The sequence below is a fragment of the Brassica napus genome, chromosome A9 (genome assembly GCF_020379485.1).
Source record: "Brassica napus cultivar Da-Ae chromosome A9, Da-Ae, whole genome shotgun sequence".
Classification (NCBI taxonomy): Eukaryota; Viridiplantae; Streptophyta; class Magnoliopsida; order Brassicales; family Brassicaceae; genus Brassica; species Brassica napus.
The window spans coordinates 17,245,315-17,263,519 of record NC_063442.1 but is presented as its reverse complement, the minus strand read 5'-3'; the positions used below and the strand labels follow the sequence as shown (position 1 = coordinate 17,263,519).

The window sequence follows — 18,205 nt, the reverse complement described above, 5'->3', positions numbered from 1 at the left end:
TAAATATTTGAAAACCGGGTTTAGAACTAATTCTCCCTAATAAAGTAGGTGATTCAGCTGATGGTGACAAATTAAAAATATGAATGACACGCGTGCACCAAATCTGATGCCTTGCAGATCCATGAAGAGGAAAAAACAAATCGCTGAATAAAATTATCAATTCTTAGTATGTTCGATATATAGTGTGCCATTTGTAACTAATTTAGATGAATCTCTATTTGATCTACCGATTTTATTTATCTATATGACAACTTTTTATACAAAATAAAATCATTTAATTAATCTTCGTATTTGATTTGATTAAATTGTTTTCTATTAAATGTTAAATGATGTCTATAATTTTGCCTCACGATAATTAAATTAAAAAATGGTAAACAACAGAGTAAATAAATCTTAGCATAATATAGATTGTATTCCATAGGAATGAAAACACTCGAGGCGACGAAACAATTCTCTAGTAATAAATTCCATAATGAATTAGTAGAAAGAAAGCTCAAACGCAAAATGCTCTTGTGAACAAGCGGAAGAACACTAAAAGGAAACTGCAGGATTGTGACCAAAGCAATTCATAGTTTCGCAATGTACTTCCGCTTCGTACAAAAGTGGGAGACTCGATCAGTTCGAAGTCTTAGGTTTCTTGGCCTTATTCCGTTTACGTCGTGGCTTTGCATTAGTCGCTGGGGGCGGCGACGTCGTACCATCTTGTGAGCTCACGCTACACGGAGAAATATTGTCCTTGGAGACCTCACCAGCATCGAGACCATCAGATATCTTGCAACCCTCAGGGTCCGTCACGTCTTTCTCAGTTAAATTTTCCTCCTCGGCTTCCTCCTTACGTTCCTACAAAAGAGAGAGAGAAACTAGGTTTAGATCTATCTCATGGTTAAAAGCCGATATTAGGTTAAGTAAAATAAGGGCATACCTTTTTCTTAGCAGGGAGGTTGATCTCTTCTGAACCGGCCGTGGAAGGAGGAGGAGAAGGGGGAAGACGGAGCTTCTCGAGCTCTTCAATAAGGGCGGTAACGATTGGCTTCGAGCGGATGGCTTCTTGTTGCTCCTTGTTTAGGGTTTTGCCCTGAGAGACCGCCTCTTCCATCTCAGTAATACGGTTGTACCTCTTGCGGTGAGCACGGAGACGCTTGCTGATGAGAGCCATGACTTGTTGTCCTTCTGTGACGGCCATCTTGTCAATAAGAGGAAGTTTACGGCGGCGGAGCAAGAGAAAGATATAGGGAGATTAGGGATATGAAATAAGATGTATTTTGATTGAAACTACGAATACATATATATAATAAAGACCTCAGGTCTCGATGCTATATTTCGGAACATTCTAGATCTTTGTATTGATAGATACAAATCTCCATATTTTTAATTGTTAACAAATATTTTGTATATTTTGGATTACTCTAGATCTTTTTTACGTATTTCCATATATCACAATTGCATCTTATTAGGATTAGGATAGCTTTGGGACCAAGCTTCTTGAACAGCTTTGGAACCAAGCTTCTTTCATTCACTCAAAGCAAATGTTGATATCAGCACATCTTCTTTTTGCATAATTATAGTCGGTTACCATGAAAATAGGAAAAAAAACAAACTAATTGAATGATTTCTTTTCGTTAAGTTCCGGGCACTAAATCTTTTATAAATGTTAATCCTATTATACCTTTCATTGTATAAAGTATTAAATAAAATAAATAAATAAACACGCGTGAATAATAAACATTTTTCCACTTTTTGGTTAAAATAGTACAGAATTATAAAGATCTTTTGTATATGTTTTTGTCCACCTGTGTTTGCTCAATGATTTATGGTTGAAAAATACAATGGAGGAAAATTGCGACTTCATTCCCTTTATCGGAAAAAAAACTAAGAAAAGTAGCTAGTTCTGATACTATATATGTGATTATTTATCGAATAGAGTTAATCAATAGAGAACAAATACAAACGTATCGGAGTGGTGACAAATATGAGCGCAAAAGTGAGAAGATAGATGATTCTTTTTTCTTTCTTTTTTTGTAGAAAGATAGATGATTCTTAAAATGGAAGATATAGTGTTGTGCCACATTCGTTGTGCTTTATTTGGACGGCTAAATCATGGACTGCAATATAATATAAAGTTTGTTTGAAAAGTTATAACGTCTTGAATTTTAATTAGATTGATGGGATTAGAATATAGCAATTTTGTGCTTTTGAGTTGATTTCGTCATGTTAAGTTGTTAACTCATAGTAATTGCTGTAGGTCTGGGCATTTTACCCGGACCCGAAGACCCGACCCGAAACCAACCCGAAAAAACCCAGTTCGGAACCGAACCGATCCGATCAAATTATCCTATCAGGTTTTGTTGCAGACGACCCGCGTGTCTTGGACCGATCCAACCCAAACCCGAAACCCGATGCGTATCCGAATTAATAATGTAAATTAAATAAAATGCATCAAGGGGAATCGAAGACGGGTTATTTATCTAGAGAACATGGGGGTGAACCACTAGGAAACAACAAATTGTTGTTGTATCTCGCATAGTTTAGTATATATACACATTTTAATATAATAAAAATACACATTTTGAATAAAATTTTAAATATTTTCGGATATATAAATTTTTTCAGATATTTTTTTGTATTTTTAGTTCTTTTTTAGATCGAACCCGAACCGAAACTGAGCCGAAACCAAACCGATTCTGAACCGATAAATTCTAATTACCCGAATGGGTATAACTATTTAAGACCCGACCCGATCCAGACCCAGCACGATCCGAACCGACCCGGAACCGAAAATTTAAAATTACCCTATCAGATCTTAAACTTTTAGACCCGGAAGATCCGGATCCGAAAATACCCGATCCGAACCCACCCGGCGACCCGAATGCCCAGGCCTAAATTGCTGGACTGAGAAACGTAAAACATGATTGGCATCAGGGTTTCACTAAAACGAATATCTTCCCAGTAGAGAAGACAAAAGTGTGCTTAAGGTCTAAAAGGACTTACCAAATTACACAACCATAGATAAATAAAAACCAAATATAGATTGCATTAATATATATATATATATATATATAAAATAAAAGAGGAGACCAAGTTATACAAAAATGCCAATCCAGAATAAGACTACATATAGAATCAAAATGACAAAAGCTAGTAGTAAAAGCTAAATTGAAGCAACGATAATGATCGTACAACATGCCAAAGAAGTAACTGATGGAGAAACAATATTGATCTTATTTAAAAAGTTGAGATAACAAGATCTACCTTCATCATATTCATATCCAAAAGAAAAAATACCAACAACTCCGAATAGATACCGTACTTATTTAATGATAGAGCTAATTAATATTATCCTAACGAGAAATGATTGCAACCAGCGCCATTACAGTAGTAACAATATTGGCAGCATGCCTGATGAAGTAAAGAACATTCATCCAAAACATTTTTCTCCTCTTGAAGCTACGTTATAGAAATTTTCAGAGATATATAAAAAAAAATGAAGTATCGATGCTTATTTATAGAAGGAATTCAAAATTAACATTTGATGGGCTGTTGAGATATCCAGTTTCCCGTGAATCTGAAAATTCATTTAACGCTCACATCGTAACTTGTAGAACAGTTAATTACTTATACTCTTATAGTATCGTATCTTGTTTAGTTTTGACTTTTGAATATGGAATGTTCCCAATGTAAAAGCAAAACGAATTGTTCATAGTGTTTTTTTAGTTTGGGCCTTTAATTCATAGAGCTTAAACTATTCTTCACTATATGTTAAGACTTAGACCAAGCTGATCCAATAGTTATAGAATGAGCTTTATTAGATTTATAAAAATTTGACAAAAGCGATGAACCAAACTTAATCAACAAAATCCACAACTATTTAGAAAGTGTGCCGGTTTTGTGTAATTTTGTATACAATTATTTTTGTTTCAGTTTGCCAAATTTGTATGAAATTTTTATCCGTGCATGCACGTGCACAGGTTATCACCTAATCAACTATTATAAGAACACAAGTACCTCATACACTTCAGTTTTTTCAAATGTTCAAAAACTTGTAAGTGCGGATGAATTAGAAATATAGAGAAGAAAGTAAACGACAGACTGAATTTGTTAACGAGGTTCGTTTCCTACATCTCCGGGACCTCGTCCAAATTTCATTGATCACTGGAACAAGAATGCAAATATATCATTATTTGCTAACGTATACATCAGACACAAACCTCCTGACACACTCTTTTCTAGATAGATATCTATGAAGATTAGGAATCAAGCACGCAAGTATAGATCCCATCCGGCCGTACCAGAGCTCATTGTCTTCACACATCAACAATATTTCCAGCCCTCTTCAATGAAACTATCTTTGCTAAACTCTCCCTGAGTCAAGGCTTCAACCTCCAAGTTTCTGAAGGTACATCACCATGTACTTCACCAAGTACGTCACCGAGCACGTCATCAAGTACGTCACCGAGTACTTCACCAAGTACGTCACCGAGTACTTCACCAAGTACATCACCGAGTATGTCAACACCATACGCACACCACATATACCAACGAGCACGTCACACCAACGCATGGTCACCACACCTCAACGGACACACCAAAACGCTTGATCACCCAAGCACACACAAAGCTCACAAGAGCTACACACGATGGCTAACTCCACCACACAGAGCGCCAACTCCAACGCCACCAAACTAAGTCCACATCAGACTCCATCGGACACTACGTCAGACCATAGGTCAACACTTAACACTTAATGAAACTCTCTCTCACTTTAATCTCTGGGTGCTCTTCTTCTGATAAGGGCACATCCCTCCTTATATATAAACCGTAGACTTGCTCACCAAGTTTATTAAATGCACCTTAATGAACTTTCATTCCCATATAAGAAAATTTCTTATTCCTCTCCAAGTAACACTTCTTCTCCAAGCAAAGCCTCTTTGCTTAATGGAAAATGTCATTTGTCTTCAACAAGATATTGGGGATGATTGGTTGGGCTGTAATTGTAAAAAAATTACTTTAGAATTTAGTCTGTAGAATTTTTTGATTTAGCTTTAAGGGATGTAGCTTTAATTTTCTACAACTAAAAAGATGGGGCTTTAGAAAATAATATTTTTACAACCATTTTTTGTATGTTTTTGCTGTAGTTTTAGTTTTTTGGTTGTAGCTTTAAAAACTAAGATAAAGCATGATTGGTAGTATTTAAGGTTGTAGATGAAAATTAAAGCTAAAGTCTCTTTCTACAGCCCAACCAATCACCTCCATTCTCTTTCCTTTTCCGATCTCCACTTACACACGCAATCACTTTAGACAATCTCCTTGTAAAATTTTTTTTCCACTCGATGTTCTGCCATACGTCTTGACACAGCTTAGCTTCTGATGTACATCACAAACTACATCAGAACCTCTCTGGAAATATCATTTATAAAACTGACACCTCATCAAACACTAATCTGAATCGTAATATTTGAACAGTAAACAACATTTTTATATAATTGTAGCGACGACATGTTAAACAAAATGTTTTCTTCATCTTCAATAACAATTCTTGTCATCTCTTTGTTTCTATCTCTGTACAAAAATATAGAAACAATAAAAGTAAATGATACGTGACGTTACTTGCTAAATTCATGAGACTTGTTAGTGTTTTACCTAGATGAATAATGACTGGGCTGAGAGAGTAAACTGTCCCTTTTTCTCTCTTTGTTCATCATTCAATTTTATGTTTGCTTGTTTTGCACTAACCTATTTATTTCAAATGGTTTCTCTGACCATTTGTATTGCATAATCTATATTATTAAAAGTAAAGTATATTTTAATATTATTTGGAAATATAAATAACAGTATAAGTGATAATTGTTTGAAAACATGGATATCAATAAAAAAAAAACATAGTGTCATTTTAGTAATTTCACTTATAGAAAACCTTATTTTCAACATATATATTACATCATTTATTTCCTTATTTTCATTCATCTTAATGATTTAATTAATTATTTTATTTTAACAATATATCACATTATTAATTATATTACCATAATAATATTATGAATACAATTAAATATACGAAAACACATCTAAAATATAACACTAATCATGAAAAATAAATACTAGTTATAATTTATAACGCATTAACTAATGCGTTAGAGGGTTTAAAAAGAAAACTCATTTTGTAATTTCAGATGGCATCCTGACCATTTCAAATGGACAACATTTTCCCCTCGTGCTAATTTAAAAAATCTGTCAAAGAGTTTCAGAAATATTGAAACAATAAAAAAGATTTCACCGATTGTTAGATAACATCAGAGGAAACAACGTTAGGTCCTTCTTTCCATCCGTTTTGCCGAGCTCGAAGCTCCCACATGTAAGACAGTCTCCTCTGCTCGTCTAGTGTCGCCTCTGATTTCTCTCTTGCTTGCTCACAAGTCTCCATCCCCATGCTGCACTTATCAGCCTCTTTCTGATACTGAGACGCCGCTTTCTTAGCATCTAGCAGCAACCTGTCCGCGCGCCACTCGTCTTCTTGAGCTTGCGCTTCTCTCAGCTTCAGCTCTTCAGCCACCATTTCTGTGAAACTACTCTCGTTCTCTTCACTCCCTTCCTCCCGTCTCATACAATCTTAACAATGAAATAAGAAACCAACATTAGTTTCTGGCCCTCTTACTAGCTCTATATGAAAAGGCATTGCCAGAAAACACTCACCCAAGAAGCTATGATTGCTCAATCCTGTAGAAGAAACAATGAATCAAACACATTAATAATCGATTTTCGCAAAAAGAAAAAAAAGAGAAGGATAATGATGATTACCATCTGGGATGTAGAGGAGAGGCTGAGAAGAACAGTCACAGACACAAGGAGGACAAGAGGAGTGGAGAGACTCTGAAATGGTCTCGTTAAGATGCCAATACAGAGACGGTCCTGCGATGTACGCAACCATGCACAGTGCCATCACCCCTGTAACCACCTTAGCCGTCTTCTTCTGCCTTCTGGGCATCTCTCTGTTTCTATCTCTATGCAAACCTTAACTTTGGTTTGAATCTGAGAAAGAGTCTCCAGTAACAGATCTTCAAATCTCCCCCAAGTATTGGATCCTTCCTAACTTACTTGATCCTATTTTTAGCAACTATAAAGGATATGTACGTAATTACAGTTGCATTATTTGATTTGTTTCATTTCCTTGCTAAGAAGCTTCAACACAGACGCAGTCTCATCTGAATGCGAACTATGACTCATGAAGAACGTTGTGGTTCTCCCATTCATCTCGATTTTGCTCCATCCGGGGAGCTTTTTCAAGCCGAGAGACTTCATCTGCTTCCACGACTCACTCACATCCTCCCATCTCCTCATCGCGGCAAAAGAATGTGCAAGCCTGACGTAATGCCCAGCGTCTACCGGCTTCAAATCAATCATATCCCGACAAACTACATCTTCCACCTCTGTTTCTCCATTTGCACGACAAGCATCAAGTATTATACCCAAGACATCGATCGATGGCTTTGTAAAATTCTCTTTGTAGAACTTGAAAGCCTCTTCTACCCTTTTGGCTCGGCATAGCAGATCAACCACGCAAGCGAGGTGTTCGTGACTCGGTTCAACACCAAAGTCTCTAACCATTGAATAGAATGTCTCCAAGCCATGCTGAACCATTCCGTTATGGCTGCAAGATGAGAGAACCGCTAGAAATATCAAATGGTTAGGCTCCATTCCAGATCGGAGAAACTCTGAGTAGACTTCCATAGCAGTCTCCCCTTTGCCATGAAAACCATAGCCTGCAATGAGTGTGCCCCAAGCAACACAATCTTTCCGCGAGATCAAATAAAAACACCTCCTCGCAGCTTCTAAGTAGCCACATTTCAAATACATATCAACTAGAGCGGTATCAACCAAGGTACAGGTCCTGATAAAGCTTCGGATTACAACACAATGGATCAGTCTCCCTACCCGGAGAGCACCAGAGGCTGAACAAGCTTGTAAAAGGGAAACAGCCGTCAATGAATCAACTCCATGCGCGGTTTTGAACTTCATTTCTTTAAACAAAAATAAGGCATTGCCCAAATCTCCGTTCTGGGCATGTCCAGAGATGATTGCATTCCAAGAAACTAAGTCTCTTTCATTCATCTGTTCAAAAAGAGCTAAGCTTTTGTCCAAACGGCCGCACTTCGCGTACATTGTGATAAGCGAGTTTAACGCAAGAGTGTCTAGTTTATATCCTTGCCTCAATGCATAACCATGGACTGAAGCGCCGAGATCAAGATAACCTAACTGAGCACAAGCTGCTACAGCACTAGCTATTGCTTCACTCGATAGCTCTGTTCCTGAATGTAACATTTCACCAAAAACATTCATAGCCTTTTCAGCGTTACCCAACCGCACAAGCCCTGATATCATAACCGTCCAGCAAACAACATCCTTTTCAGGAATCGTTTCGAGAACTCCAAACGAAGCTTCCTCCTCTCCGCATTTTAGGTACATTGTCATCAACGCCGTCCTGAGATGCGTGTCTACATCGAAACCAGTTTTCACAACTTGGCAGTGTAACGTTCTCCCCAAGTCAATATCACTCATTGCTCCACTCACGGAAAGTGAGGCTCCAAACGTCTGGTGATCAGGTCTTAAACCAACATCCCTCATTCTACACAGAAGCTTCAAGATTTCAGACATATCACCAACAGAAGCAAATCCTGAGACCATTGTGTTCCATGAAACCATGTCTCGCTTCTCCATCTGGTCAAACAAAACCTTAGCATCTACGACACAATCGCACTTACAGTACAGATTCAACACAGAGTTCGTCACAGTTACATCACAACCAAACCCATGAACCAAAGCAAACGCGTGTAAACACTTTAACTCCGTAATCTCCTTTACACCACTCAGCATCTCCAGCAACGTAACCGGACCCGGTTTAATCCCTTCAAATCTCATCTCGTTAACCAAAGAGAAGGCTTCTCCAACGAACCCGGCGCGTGAGTAACACCCGATAATCGCAGTCCAGTGCACCACATCTCTCTCGCGCATTTCGTCGAACACTTTCCGAGCATGATCCAAAGCTCCAAACTTTGCGTAGAGATTGACGAGTGAAGACGATGTGTAGGAATCTGAAGAGAACCCATTGACGAGAACCTGCTGGTGAAGCGAGAGACCGAAGGAGAGGAGGCGAAGGGAAGCGCAGGCTCTGAGGAGACTAGGGAAAGTGAAAGCGTCGGGGAGGAAGCGGTTGGCGAGCATGGAGGAGAATGTGGAGAGGACTTGGTGGTGGGCTCCATGAGATGAGAGATGGTTGATGAGAGAGTTGAAGCTCTTGGTGGAGTTGAGCAAAGAAGATGGTTTGATCATGGCTTCAATCTTACCGTTGCAAAATGGTGTTTTATTATTGGGTTTCTGGTGATCGTTAGTATTTTAATGGGCTTTTTCTTAGAAGTGGGCCTTCTTGCTACCTTTAATATTTTTATATCACCTTTTAATTTTATATAATAAAATTGCAAAACTTTAGAGATTTTTTCTTTGAATGAAATCATTTTTGCAATCATTCGAATTATTATGCTATTAGTGAGAAAAAAATATAAAATACGTAAATAGTTTTACAACAAACAAGTATGTGTATATCTGTTCTTTTTGTTTATTGTGTACATTGGAAACATTGACAAACAGTCTTTTTGTGGTATACTTTTTTATAAACTTTTTTTTGTCAACTCACTTTTGTATAAACTTATTTATAAAAATTAAAAGATTATTTTAATCAACACTAAACCAAAAAAAAAAAATTCACTTGAAAAAATTGTTTTCTTTTGTTTTCTTTTTGGAATTTTTTGTCAACACTCAAAGTTAAAGTTTGAATTTAGGAGTTTCGAGTTTTCATATTCAATGACGAGAATAATTAATATAAAACTAACGAGAATTGTTTATAACTAGAGATTTTTTCCGCGCTTCGCGCGGATTTTGTCTTATAAATTTATTTTATTTATAATATTATTTATCAGTTTTTTTCTTTTACATTAACTTCTTGTTTTTCCAATGTTAGTTTTTCTTAATTTAAATTTATATGTTTATAATTTATAATTTTTCTTGTTGTAGATGGAGAATTATCTTTTTTATTGATGGTTTTTTGTATATGATAAACTTTTTGAAATTTTAAAATAATGTTATATATAGTACGATTAACACATTAAAGAAGAAAAACATATTCAGGCACATTTTACACAGGTTTATATGCATAATTTTAAACATTATATATGTATATATTATAAGTTTGAAACATGTAAATGCTTTCTAAAGCTAAATACTTGTTCTGAGTTTACATAACTTATCGAAAGTTTTATCTCTTTTTAAATTCAAATCACAGAAAAAATATCAAAAAGTCAGTATAGATAGGTTTTTTAGGCTTTTAAATCAACACTGAAAAATTACATGAATCATATAACAACAGTTTTATACACAACTGGATAAAATTTGACCGAGCCAAAGATTTTCGCATAATATGTTCTTTCTTCTTCAAATTGCAAAGAGCCTATTGGCACAAGAAAAAAAAATCATAATTTTTGTTTTCACTTATATAACATTTTTTCTCCTTTACACACGGAGTTTATTACACTTCTATAAGCAATGGAGAACTCTATTCATATAAGATTCACATCTATGCATTTTGACAAAGAAGAATTTTAGCCATCTTTATTTCGGAATGGCCCAACTTCAGTCATATACACTATATTTTCTCTATGATTCAAATCTTACAATTTTAATATATGTGCAGATTTCTATGTGAAAAAGCACTCACACCATCTATCATTCAACCTATTACTTTTTCCAAAGTAAACACTATAATCCTCGTTTGGTTAGCTCCACAAACTAATCTCTTTGGATCAGTTTACTAAAAATATGGATACTAATGTTAGAAAAGAATATAAACACTATCAACAACAAATATTGGCACAAGACTATTTGGTTCAAGGAACATATTCCACGTAATGCGTTTATATCATGGCTGGCTTTGCGGAGAAGACTGCCAACCAAGGATCGCTTGAGGCATTGGGGGTTAAATGTCTCAGGAACGTGCGTCCTTTGTAATCTGGAAATAGAGATTCACCATCATCTCTTCTTTGAATGCTCTTTCTCTCGCTTGATATGAGAGCCTTTTGCTGCTGAAGTTTGGATTTCTCCTCCGGCTGATCTACACTCTGTTGTAGTATGGATCAATCAACCTCGCGTCAACGCAGATGCGCATGCTACTCCAGTCATCAAGCTCTACTTTCAGTCAGCCATCCACCTGCTTTGGAAAGAGCGTAATGCTCGTGTGTTCACAGCTGTCTCCTCACTTTCATCAGTCATCCTTGCCTCTCTCGACCGTATGATGCGTGACCGTCCTCTCTCTTACCCGGCAAGTTCTTATTTCTCCTCTTCTCTACTTCTTTTTATCTTTCTTGTATAAGACTTCCTTAAGGCTTTTTTTACCATGAGTTGTTGTTGGTTGTTTTTGTTTCCTTGCTGTAATAAGTTGTTTAAAAGCAACAGTGTAACCTTTCAGAAAATGATAATCTTAACATCTTACCAAAAAAAAAAAAATATTGACTTATTTATGTAAATATATATTTTATTTTAAATTATTATAGTGGACGAAGAAAGCACCATAATTTGTACAACAAATTTTCTTAGATTCACCTCATCATACTCACCATTTTACCATTTTAATTACATAATTTTACATGAGCTTCTTCACCCTTTCCGGTTATTTTCTTTTTATTTATAACTACAATATAAAGTTATAAACTATATATATTATAAATTAATAATTTATTTACCCTTGAAGTCTAACGATTAAAAATAGAACATAATTCAATATAGATATATGATTCTATTAATAAATTAGCAGTTACAAATTTAAAATTTTTAGAAATATCAAAAGTTGTATGTTAGTTAATTATCTTCTAAATGACATCTATTTATAATTCTTTTTGGATGAGAATATTTTGGCTGAGGTGGATAGTTCCAAAAGCCTTGAATTTAGTCCTTTTTATATAGTAGGATTTAACAGCTGATTTTTTAAGTCACTAATTTGCTAAGTAAAAACTATTAGTTGGAAAATAAAATCGTGAAAGTAATACGTTGGTATTAAACTTGCTGATTTCAAATAGTCAGTGTCTATTTTTTCCTATGGGACAGAGGTGATTCCGGTTCATCTTGGAGTGAAATGATACGATTTGTTATCTTTTTGTTAATCATACGAGCTAGGTAAGCTGTAGAATGAATATGTCCTTGGTGATGTCGTATGTTCCTTGATCTTATCGCCTTATCTTAAAAATTTAACTGCTACAAAATAAATGTTCGAACTTCTCAACCATCCACATACACTAAGTTGGTCACTAGTGAACGCAGGTAGAGTCTGTCTTTCGTTTGCTTAGGTTTGTATTTCTTACTTTTCATTAACTTTTTTTTTAAACACTGCTTTGATATTCAATAACTTGCTGTTGAAGGTACAAACATGAAGAGGCAAAAACACGGCCTCGGAAATGAGAAATAAAACTATTCTGAAAACCAGAAGGCATCAGAGATAAAGAAAGACAAGGATAAAAAAAACCCCAACGAAAGGAGAGAGCAAGGCGCAAGGGCTTTCTAAAGAGTACCCATCGCATCAGCTTGAAGGATCGTGGTGAGCCACAGTGGGCCGTTTTGCGCCACGTACGATTGAGAGCGATTGTCCCTAGTTACTGATCGAGCAATGCCTTCAGATTGTCATTAACTTTGATCATTTGTTTTATAATTTTTTATTATCGGTTTGAAGAATAAGTTCATACTTTAATGCCAAATCATTTTTCTGAGTCATTTAGTCATGAATCATGATGATCGTTGACATACTTCCTTCGGCGTTCAGTTTAATATTTTTAAGTCCAAAATTCTTTTCTCTTAGGAATCGTTAATTAGGTCTAGAGTCAATGTTCAACTAGTGCAAATAACTTTTCGAATAATCAGTCTTTTGAATTCCATGATAACAGACAGAATTTGTCGAGAAAAAGATAAACTGATTTTGCTAATGTATTCATACATTATAGCATAATACAATATCAAAAATCACTGTATAAATTGAGCGGACAGATAATCTGAATTTTACTATTTTAGTTTTCTATCAAGAGGTCGGAATCTTATAACATCAATAATGCATCAGGTTGGTGTCAATCATGATATTTTTTAAACCAAAACATTGTAATTTTCAATAACAGTGAGATGGGCTTTAAGGAATTGATATATATATATATACTTAGTAAGATATGGTAGTTCTGAACTTAATTTTGGTTATGGTTACGTCGCTACTAGAAGTGATTAATATTTCTGCTTTTTTTACGGAAAATCCTATTAATATTTGAGGTTTATAATTTACTGAGTCGTATGGTGATAGTAGTATTGGATTCAATTTTGGCAGAGTTATATATAGACTGAAGGGAACTATATAGCAATGTTTTTACTAAATTGTAAATATCATTTCAAAAAATGAACGGTTGAGACTTACAATATTTGCTGAACAAAATGTAAGACTTCTAAACTTGATTTCATGGCAATAAGGTAAAATACATGGAGACAAAAACAATTAAATTTGAAACTGTTCTGCTTTGGAACGAATGACAACAAATAACGATAAAATCTTGAATACAAGCAAAAACGCAGAGACCTGACAAACCAGACCATAAGGAACACAACGCTAGCAAGAATCTGATCAAACGGTTGCCTAAACAAATTGCTTTTCTTCGGAGCATAATTAAACATGCTCAAGGATTATCCTTGCCCTCAAGGTCCGAGCTAGGATAATGAACTGAACTCAAGTTCCAACAAAAGACGGGACAACACACAACATGTGTTTAATAGCGCTCAACTAACTCAACCACACTCATCCTCTAAGTCGGTAAAGAGAAAGGGGCAGCATCACCATCTCTCGAGTCTTACTACCTCCTCCAACCGCCACTACAAGAAAAAATTGTTTTCATAGCACTAGAGTATAGCGTTTTTTGTCTTTCTGCTATGGTTGATATACCCCTTAATTTTAGATAGCGTTTGTATATTTGAAAACGCTATGATAGAATGGTATATTCGGAAACGCTATGATAGCCTATTTTTAATAGCAGAATATAATGAAATGCTATATTTAGCTTTTTGAATCCCCAAACCCTAAACAAGTTTTTAATCCCTAAACTATAAAACACAACTTAAAACTCTAATATTCTCATACTATAACTTTAGATCTTAAACATAAACTCGAAATTTTCTCTTTTTAATATCAATATATAACTTTCAAAACACAAGCCTTAAATCTCCAATCAAACTCTAACAATATAATCCCTAAACCACATACTTTAACATATATCATAAGAACATTAAACCTCAAACTTTAAATAAAATATAATTTTTATAATATATATCTCAGACTATGTATAATATTTCAAATTACATTATACAATTCAAAAATAAAAATAAAACCATTAAATAAAAAGCAACACAAAAAGATGATTATAGATAAATGAACAGATAATTCTTATTAGTTTTATTTTGGGCCTTTGATTAGTTTTGATCCAAAGACTAAAAATCACTCTTTTGTGATCTTCTTCCTTCGTTCTTATTGGTCCATTCTTCAAAATTTGGATTAATATTTCTGACCATTGATTATTTGTAATCCAATGGCCAAGAATTCATCTTTTCATTTTCCTTCTTCTAGACTCTATCGATATCTTCCTCTCTGTATCATTCCCTTCATCTCCCTCACTGTCTCAAACACACACACACACACACACACACGATTCTGAAGGTGGAGTCGAACCCAGCGACCGTGGATCTGAAGATGCTTGACCACCGCCATCTCCCCCTTTCGCCACTGTCTCTCTCACCACCACTGGTCACCTCTCTCTCTCTCTATTTTCTTTTAAATCTGGTTTTCTGTTCTCGTTAAAAGTGAGGAAGAAATGGTGATTGTTAGCAGATGTGGTAGTCATTGGGTTTGCGTCTAGGAGGCGATGGAGACGCTGGTGGTCGTGAGGAGAGGTGGTGGTCATGGGGCTTGCGGCGAGGAGGCGACGGAGAAGCGGGTGGTCGGAGCAGAGTGGTGGTCATGGGGTTTGCAGCGAGGAGGCGACGGAGAAGCTGGTGGCCGTGAGAAGAGGTTGTGGTCATGGGGCTTGCGGTGAGGAACGGAGAAGTTCGTGAGGAGGCTGGCTCAAGAAGATTAGGTTTAATTAAAATTAGGTTAGATTAGATTTAATTTTTAAAACATTTGGTTTAGTGTTAAGTGTAAACCGATTCTTTTTTTTTTAACAAAGTGTAAACCGATTCTTATCTTCTATCAAATGTAATTTATAATGTTTAATAAAAAATAATTTATTATGTTTTTAATTATTAAACCTACAAATAAATAAATTTTAAATAAATAAATTTTAAATAATTAATTCTAAAATAAATAATTTAATGTAAATAATAACGATAAAGATATGCTATTAAAAAATATTTAATTGCATACAAAAAAAACGCTATAATATATAACAATAAGATAGCAATGCAAAAAATCGCTATCTAATGTGTTTGACCTACTATGACGGGCGATGATACAGCGTTTTATAAACCGCTATCGTATCGTTAGATAGCGTTTTTCGTCCGCTAAGAAAAACCTTTTTTCTTGTAGTGCGCAAAGTGTGACTCGAAGATCCAAAAATACAAAAAAATTTCTATTCACCGACCAAATGCAACCTGCAAGCCAAAATCCATACTAACAAGCGACACCATATCAACAACAAAAAAAGGGACAAGGAGCTAAATTAATGCATCACTCAATAGCAAGACCACCTAATCTTGATCCAATGGAAAGACAATGAAGTCATCATCATATCCAGGTCTGAGTTCCTGAAAACTCAAGCTCAGGCGTCGCATACCCAGAAGTCTTTGAAGGAGATGGCCAAAAACTTCGGAGTCAGGAGAGACGACTTCCATAGCGGTGATGAGGAGCTACAAGTGATGGTTCAGTCGCTAAAAGAACGCAAAATCTTCTCAACTCGCAAAGGAAAATCGTTGTTTGCCCAAACGACGGCCAGAACGGAAACACTTCACCACATGCACTCACAGCGGTGAAAAGATTGGATGTGATGGGGTCGGGACAAGCCCTCTCACAGCACCAAACGGCACTGGAGAGGCAAGCACAACATGGAAATCAGATTGCGAAGAAGGTAGGGCTAGGAGAGAAAAATTGGGGGTGCATTGTTGGTCCCAGTAAAAGCAATAAACGAAAACTTAAGAACACTTTGTTTTGGGTAGAAAAGACTACCTCTTTTTGGTTTTTCCATTAGCTTAAATAAAGACAGAAACAACTAACGTGGAGTTCAACTCCTACAAACTTGGAAATGGGAAATATGGAAGAGGTGGTTCCTAAACATAAGGATGACCAATTCTCTTCTTATTGTGCTTAAGATAATTAGACAAAATACTGAAATAAAATGTTGGAGTGGTTTACTCCAAATACTTTCGATTGGGAATCTTGGTACGTGACGAGATCCTCCGGTTTGGTTCTGGTTCATGATCAGCTTCACTTATAGCTGCATCATTACTCCCCTCCCCAAGAATAATCTTGTCCTCAAGATTGAAATCTGGGTAGCTCTGCTTCAGTTGATTGAAATCTTCCCATGTTGCATCCTCAATTGGTAACTCTTTCCATTGTACCAGTATCTCCTTGAAACGTGTGCCTGCGTGATGTGTGTGTCGCACCTGCAATGTTTTCTCCGGTATGAGACGCAAAAGCCCATTCGCACGTATTGGTGGCAATGTTCCTGACGTAGGTGTAGTCTCCCCCACTCGTTTTTTGAGCAAAGAGACATGAAAGACTGAGTGAACTCGAGTACCTTCCGGAAGCTTCAGACGGTATGCAACAGGTCCCACGCGAGCCTCTACCTGGAAGGGTCCAAAGTACCTTGTAGACAGTTTTTGGCAAGTACGCTTGAAGATGGTGTGTTGCCTATAAGGTTGTAGACGCAAATAGACCCAGTCGCCTACTTCGTAAGAGACGTCCCTGCGCTTCTTATCTGCTGCTTGCTTCATTCTGTTGTTGGCGCGCTCAAGGTTCAGCTTCAAGTCAGAGAGGACCTCATCTCGTGCTGCTAATTTCTCATCCAATTCCAAGACTGGCGTAGTACCAATCTCGTAACGTAAGAGTGGTGGTGGATCGCGGCCATAAGTTGCTTTGAACGGAGACATTCCTGTTGAGGCATGATAGGTGGTGTTATACCAATATTCGGCCCAAGGAATGAATGTGCTCCACTGCTTTGGCCGGTGATGTATGAAGCAGCGAAGGTATTGCTCGATGATTCTGTTGACAACTTCGGTTTGGCCGTCGGTTTGGGGGTGGTACGCCGATGACAAACGCAGTTGTGTACCTGATAATCGCCACAGCTCACGCCAAAAAGTGCTGACAAAGATAGGATCACGGTCACTTACGATAGATTTCGGCAGTCCATGTAGCTTGACGACGAACTCCAAGAACTTAGCAGCCACTGATTTTGCTGTATACGGATGAGCAAGAGGAATGAGATGGGCGGCCTTGGTGAGGCGATCGACAACGACCATTATAGACGTGTGATTGTCGGATCGTGGAAGGCCGTCAATGAAGTCCATAGATAAATCCTCCCATATCTGGTTTGGGATAGACAAAGGCTGGAGCAATCCAGCTGGTGACAAGCTCTCGTACTTCGCGCGCTGACAAGTATCACAGGCAGCGACATACTCCCGCACCGTCTTGTGCATTGATGGCCAGAAAAACTGCTGAGAGAGCCGTTTGAATGTTCGCAAAGCACCGGAGTGACCGCCGATAAAAGAGTCGTGGTGCTCCTTCAGTAATGCCGTGATGAGAGGTGAACCTGGTGGGATAACAATTCGATTGTTATAGCATAACAAGCCATTGCAACGCATGTATGGTTGTCCTGGAGAAGTATCAGCAAGGTCGCCAATGCGCCTGAGATAAGGATCCGTTGTGGTTGCGAGACGTAGTGTTTCCCAGAATTCCGTGTTCTGACCGGTAATGGTGTTGAGGGTGGGACTGTCTCGCCGTCGTGAAAGTGCATCTGCAGCAGCATTAGCACTTCCCGGTTTGTAAACGATTTCGTAATCATACCCCAAGAGCTTTCCCATCCACTTTTGTTGCTCCGGTGTCAGAATCCTTTGCTCAAGAAGGAAGCGTAGGCTCTTTTGATCGGTCTGTATGGTGAAC

General features: G+C 37.0%; 3 protein-coding genes across 3 annotated transcripts; all 3 read right to left on the bottom strand.

The window, feature by feature from the left end:
- Nucleotides 1-383: 383 nt before the first annotated feature.
- LOC111200554 lies at nt 384-1,519 on the bottom strand. The gene is made up of 2 exons (XM_022691779.2): nt 923-1,519; nt 384-840 (listed from the first exon to the last, which is right to left on the bottom strand). The coding sequence occupies exons 1-2, from the start codon at nt 1,181-1,183 to the stop codon at nt 616-618; spliced, it is 486 nt and encodes a 161-aa protein (XP_022547500.1). The 5' UTR covers nt 1,184-1,519; the 3' UTR covers nt 384-615.
- A 4,563-nt stretch (nt 1,520-6,082) lies between these two features.
- LOC106377000 lies at nt 6,083-7,049 on the bottom strand. Its single transcript, XM_013817145.3, has 3 exons — nt 6,793-7,049; nt 6,688-6,711; nt 6,083-6,603 (listed from the first exon to the last, which is right to left on the bottom strand). Exons 1-3 carry the CDS (start codon nt 6,977-6,979, stop codon nt 6,278-6,280), a joined length of 537 nt encoding a protein of 178 aa, XP_013672599.1. The 5' UTR covers nt 6,980-7,049; the 3' UTR covers nt 6,083-6,277.
- Nucleotides 7,050-7,140: 91 nt separating this feature from the next.
- On the bottom strand, nt 7,141-9,612 carry LOC106376999 (pentatricopeptide repeat-containing protein At4g04370-like). Its single transcript, XM_013817144.3, has one exon. It carries the CDS (start codon nt 9,319-9,321, stop codon nt 7,141-7,143), a length of 2,181 nt encoding a protein of 726 aa, XP_013672598.2. The 5' UTR covers nt 9,322-9,612.
- Nucleotides 9,613-18,205: the final 8,593 nt, after the last annotated feature.